Source organism: Montipora foliosa, chromosome 11 (assembly GCF_036669935.1).
Source record: "Montipora foliosa isolate CH-2021 chromosome 11, ASM3666993v2, whole genome shotgun sequence".
NCBI classification, from domain to species: domain Eukaryota; kingdom Metazoa; phylum Cnidaria; class Anthozoa; order Scleractinia; family Acroporidae; genus Montipora; species Montipora foliosa.
In genome coordinates this window covers 9,921,779-9,926,778 of record NC_090879.1, presented here as the reverse complement: position 1 = coordinate 9,926,778, position 5,000 = coordinate 9,921,779, and the positions used below count along the sequence as shown (strand labels likewise).

At 42.3% G+C, this 5,000-nt stretch overlaps 1 protein-coding gene across 1 annotated transcript in view; it reads right to left on the bottom strand.

The window, feature by feature from the left end:
• The window catches only part of LOC137974604 (neurofibromin-like), a 90,493-nt gene that overhangs the window by 41,089 nt on the left and 44,404 nt on the right, over positions 1-5,000 (bottom strand). Inside the window, exons 42-49 of the mRNA XM_068821509.1 lie at positions 4,795-4,893; positions 3,438-3,543; positions 2,803-2,858; positions 1,465-1,588; positions 1,122-1,259; positions 661-771; positions 287-334; positions 101-202 (exon numbers count right to left, since the gene is read on the bottom strand). Of these exons, the coding sequence (XP_068677610.1) occupies positions 101-202; positions 287-334; positions 661-771; positions 1,122-1,259; positions 1,465-1,588; positions 2,803-2,858; positions 3,438-3,543; positions 4,795-4,893 (784 nt within the window). The remainder of the gene's footprint in view (positions 1-100; positions 203-286; positions 335-660; positions 772-1,121; positions 1,260-1,464; positions 1,589-2,802; positions 2,859-3,437; positions 3,544-4,794; positions 4,894-5,000) is intronic.

The following is a 5,000-nucleotide window of genomic DNA, read 5'->3' as shown; positions in this document are numbered from 1 at the left end:
AATGGTATTCTAGAGTATTGAGTGTCACATGAAGACTTTTATCTCTAAAAGGTTTAAAATATCTGAATGGGTGGTTCCACTAAAGTAGAAGGGAACTTACCCCTTTGATTTCAGAAGCGTAGTACACATCATTAAGAATACTCGAGTAACCCAACACTTTATGTCTCTCTGGGGTTGTGATTTGAACTGACGTGGGGCCGATCTAAGGACATAAACAACAGACAAGCTGAGTTTTATAAAAGCTTTGCAGGTAAGTTAAATAATCCAATCAAATGGAGTTGCTTACTTTCACAAGAACGTTACTTTTGGAAGACACTCTAAAAGCTGGAAAAACCTGTGAAAAAAATGAGAGGTGGTTAAGGTTCTTGAGGATACTGTCCTCGCCAGTGTGTTTCTGTTCACCACGCCCTCCTCCGCACATTCAAAAATAGGCCCGCAATGCGTACATGTGTTGTTCAGCTCGAAAGAGCGAGAACAATTCCAGCCTGCGTGTAGCCGTATCCACCCACCTCTGGGGTTGGGTACGGCCACACGTAGGCTACAACAATTCCTGTAGGCATGTTTCCCGGTATATTTTTTCAAAGCAAATTTGTTAGTCATGAAAGGAAGTTGAGTCCCATCATCATGAAAGCAAAATCAACTAACAAAGCAGTTTATTACCTTCAAGTCCTCCTCCAGAGTCAATGTTGAGCTTGGTAGCATGAGTTCACCAGGAATGATGTATTCATGTAACTTACTTAAAGACTCACAAACTCGAACCACAGATCGACCCTGAATAGAAAACGACAAAAAAAAATATATCGATAAATTTGAGAAGTAACGAAGGAAAAAACGGCGACCAGTGCACTGAAGTGAAAAGGTTAACCTAACTGGTGACAAAAGAACGATAATCTTATGTCCCGTCTCACAGCAGGGGGGAGGGGGAATCGGGGGGAATGGGGGGAAGGGGGTGGGAGTAGTAGCCTCGTGTGTCATGTTTTCGATCCATCCCCGAGCTTCCTTTGCTTTTCACTTCCTGCGGCTTGAAAGAAATCATCCCCACTTTTAAGGGTATATACCTGTAGTCTGTCGGCAAAAACCCTTAGAAACCAACGTATTATGCAAAAACTTTCGTGCAGTACCTTTAGTGGGCCCAAATTGCGTTCGTTGTACTTGGCATAATGTTTTAAGGAACTACTGCAGTTGTAGATGTAAGCTGCCATCAGATTCTTCACTGCACCGTCAGGTGCAACTCTCAACAGCTTTTCAACTGTGGTTGGCTGAAGCAAAACATGACCAGCGCTGTTATTTTTTATTAAAAGTCATAAATCATAAACGAAACAAATCATTGTCTCCAATGACGACGGTCAAGCCAATTAAAACGCAACAGGTGAAGGCTGGTCAAATGCTTTCAGTGAGTGGGACAGACAAAGAAATGAAGAAATGTTCAGTTGAACTAAGAAGTGATCTCTCTATTTCTCTTACACTAAATCTGTTCTCCAGAGAGGTATGCGTGAAGTCCACGACCAGTTCCCAAGGCTTCTCGTTACAACAGGCTATAGTCAGCAGGGCGTGGTAAATGAGAAGTTCGTCGTTTATTTGGTCGCCTCTGTATGAATAGTTATAAGAATAATGAACTTTAGAGCGGTTTTCAATTGAGTGTTGAAAGTAACTAGCGAATTGCATTGGTTTCGCATTACTTCACTCAGTGATTGGTTCAAAGTTCTCGCGCCATTTTGTCAACCAATCAGAAGTGAAACCAAAATCAATCGTGGCTCGCGCATGCACATTTTCCCGCGCTTTGTGTCGGCTACATGTGATTACTTCGAGTTTTGATTGGTTTACTGGATTGTCCTTTTTGATTGGCCAAAGTAATTACTTTGGTTTTAGTTTTACGACACTCGATTTAAACTCGCTCTATTTAAGAGTCGAGAGTATTTTGCGCTGAGGCACTAATAGGCCACGTTCGATATATCAGTATTCAAACATGGCTACACAGCTTTATGGTTAAATTTGAATATTGCTTTATTTAGAAATCTCCCTCGAGACTTGCGAGACAAAGCCTCGTAGCCATGCCTGAATGTTGATACATCGAACGTGGCCTACTGGGGACACTGTGAAGTAATCACATCAAATCATAGCAGAGGCAGAGAAGAGAACCAACAAACTCAACCCACAAATGACGCCTAGTTCGGGAATCGAACCCGGGCCACAATTCGCCCTTGTCACACGGCGGCTATATTGTCCCGGGAGACCAAAAGAGCTTTGTTTTACCACGCCAAGCCTCGCAGTGAAAACCATGGGGGTGAGGCTTGGCGTGGTAAAACAAAGCTTTTTTGGTCTCCCGGGATAACATGGCCGCCGTGTGACAAGGGCGAATGGTGGGAGGCCAGTACTCTCACCACTGTATCATCCCTGCTCAAATAATAAAAGAATAAAAAAGAACGTGTAGATTCAATGAGTAGTCCGCCGAAAAATATTGAATTTTGAAATTGAAAATGTTCAACTTGATGCAACACCCAATACGAAGGTCTCATGGCGAAAACTACATTACCAAACAACGGTCGAGTCCACGAACCAATCAACCCGATTCCCAGAGGTCGATCTTTTTCTAGTCATAGGTGCCGCTCTGCAGACCATTAACTCTGAAGACAAGACTGGCGAACCAATCAGACAAAAGTAAAGAGCAGGCTCAGTGTCAAGCGCGGGAAATGCTAGTTGCATAACGAGTATTGGATTTGCTTCCGAATGGTTGGAAAATATGTGGGATACAATTGTTCAATGCACTATTTAATACAACATTTCGCACAAAATCTGGCACACCTGAATCGTCTGGCGATGTAGTAAAATACTGGATTTCCAGCTTTCGATTTTCCGCCCTGTAATCAAGATAAAAATAATAACATAATCAGTAAGTCTTCTTCCACGATTTGAAATAACTGCGGTTTAGCGACGTATGCTCCACCGCGACCGGGCTTTCGCTCAGTTGGTTGCGTGAGGAAGGTCGTGGGTTCGACTCAAACTTGTTCCCAGGGTCTGCATTGTCGTTGACGACAAAGAGACCCTGGGAACAAAGTTTGGTTCGACTCAGACCAACCCTCAGGGTCTTTAAATACCGAAGGAGAAAGTTAAGTGCTGTCTTTAAAACTAAATTTGCAAATAGTTAGACTTTCGAGTCTTCTCGGATAAGGTAAAAAAAACCGTAGGTCCCGTCTCACAAAACTTTCCTACAACTCTGTGGGAAGTTAAAGATCCCACACAGCATTCGATAAGAGCATGGCAAGGAGTTCCCGGTGTTGTGGTCTGGCCTGGATTCTCCAGCAAAACGTGGCCGGCTTGGCAGTGTTATCTCAAAAAGGGGTAGAAAACAGCCATACCTTAGGTCAAAAGCGAGTTTGCCGAGCTCTATGTAGATGTAGATGCAAAACAGTTAGCAACACCTCTGCGCGGAAACCAACCTTATAAAAGACGTTTAAACTTTTGATGGCCAGCAAGTCATCTCGACTTTCCTCAGCATGTCGGGCCATAAACTCCTCAAATCGTGCTGCTCCGTCTTGCCACCTCCTAAACATCAAAAGAAGGAGAACAACTTACCATACCAGCTGTGTCAAACCACAGAATATACTTTGGCAGTGGTATATGGGAGTTTCTTTGCTGACATTATTGCTAAAATTTTCTTTCATTAACGTACACGTTTGCACCCAGAGGGCATCATGCCATTTACAAATTGACTGCAAGACGTGAAAGATCTTGTTAAACTTAGTTAAATCTCCTATTTTTAAGCCTTTTAGCATTGATAACGAGCCGGTTTACCCATTAAAAACTAATTAAGTCTTGGGTGACAAACGGCTAATGAGCCCATATATTATTTTTTAAAGTATCATTGCTCAGAGATTATCTGGAATATGGGATAGACTTTCATCTACCGGACTAAAATGGCATTGTTATTCCGAATATGCCTTGCTAATTAGGTATTGTTATGTTCGCTTTGTTAGTTTGAACATCTTGAAAAGGAAAACGAGTGGTCAGCCCTTTATGAAACTCCCTAAACAATAAAAAAATTAAGCAATAGAGGACTTTTTTCCGTGTTTAAATTGCCTCATCAGTTTTGCAAACCCGAGACGCAGTCGTGAACAAAATGGCGGACTCGGAAAGTGATAGTTTTGAGGCGAATCTAAACGAAGTTATAGAAATTCTAAAAGAAAACGGTTTTGAAAGAGCAACATTAAGTCATAAGACAGCTTTTCCTTAAGAAACACCTTTGGCAGTATTGCCGACTGGATACGGAAAGAGCTTCATTTTTCAAATGAACCATATTTTACCGTAAGGCTTGTCCCACACAAACGGCATACATCATTTGGGTTGTTTTCCTTTTGTTTTAGTCCTTTTCTAGCTGTGGTCATTGCCATAAGCGCATTGTAGTATTTGGTGGGAAACTTTGTAATATGACGGGTTGAAACATAGATAGCTTTTGCTCACTTTTGATTGGTTGAAAAAAATGTATACGTCATGATATTAATTAGGGGGGGGGGGGGCGGTAGGGAAAGATATGGGGTTCATTGCAGGCCCTCCCTCTCCTTCTCTTCTCTCCCCAGTCCCCCTTTGGGCCGCCACGCAGGCTAATTTTCGTAAATCCTTGTGTTTCAGCATAGAGTTAAATGGCAGAAGATGATTCACATTCAGTCATGTCGTTTACATATAGGAGAAATAATAAAGGTCCCCAGATAGTCCCCCTGTGGTGTTCCCGAGGTAACACTCGACCACTCAGAGCAAGTTCCACTCACAACCACACAAGAGAATAAGAATAGCACTTACGCATGAGAAAAATGATTTTTATGTTGATCGGGTGGGCCGAGATGAGCGAGAAGTGTTGACATTTTCTCGAATGGTCTTCTTCCAAACGTCTTGAATTCACTAAAAAGAACCAAACACAAGTATCAAACTTTTAAATGCTGTTAGTAGATTCGATCACCTAATGTCACTGTACCTTGTCCTAATTTACTGGCGTCTCCACACACATG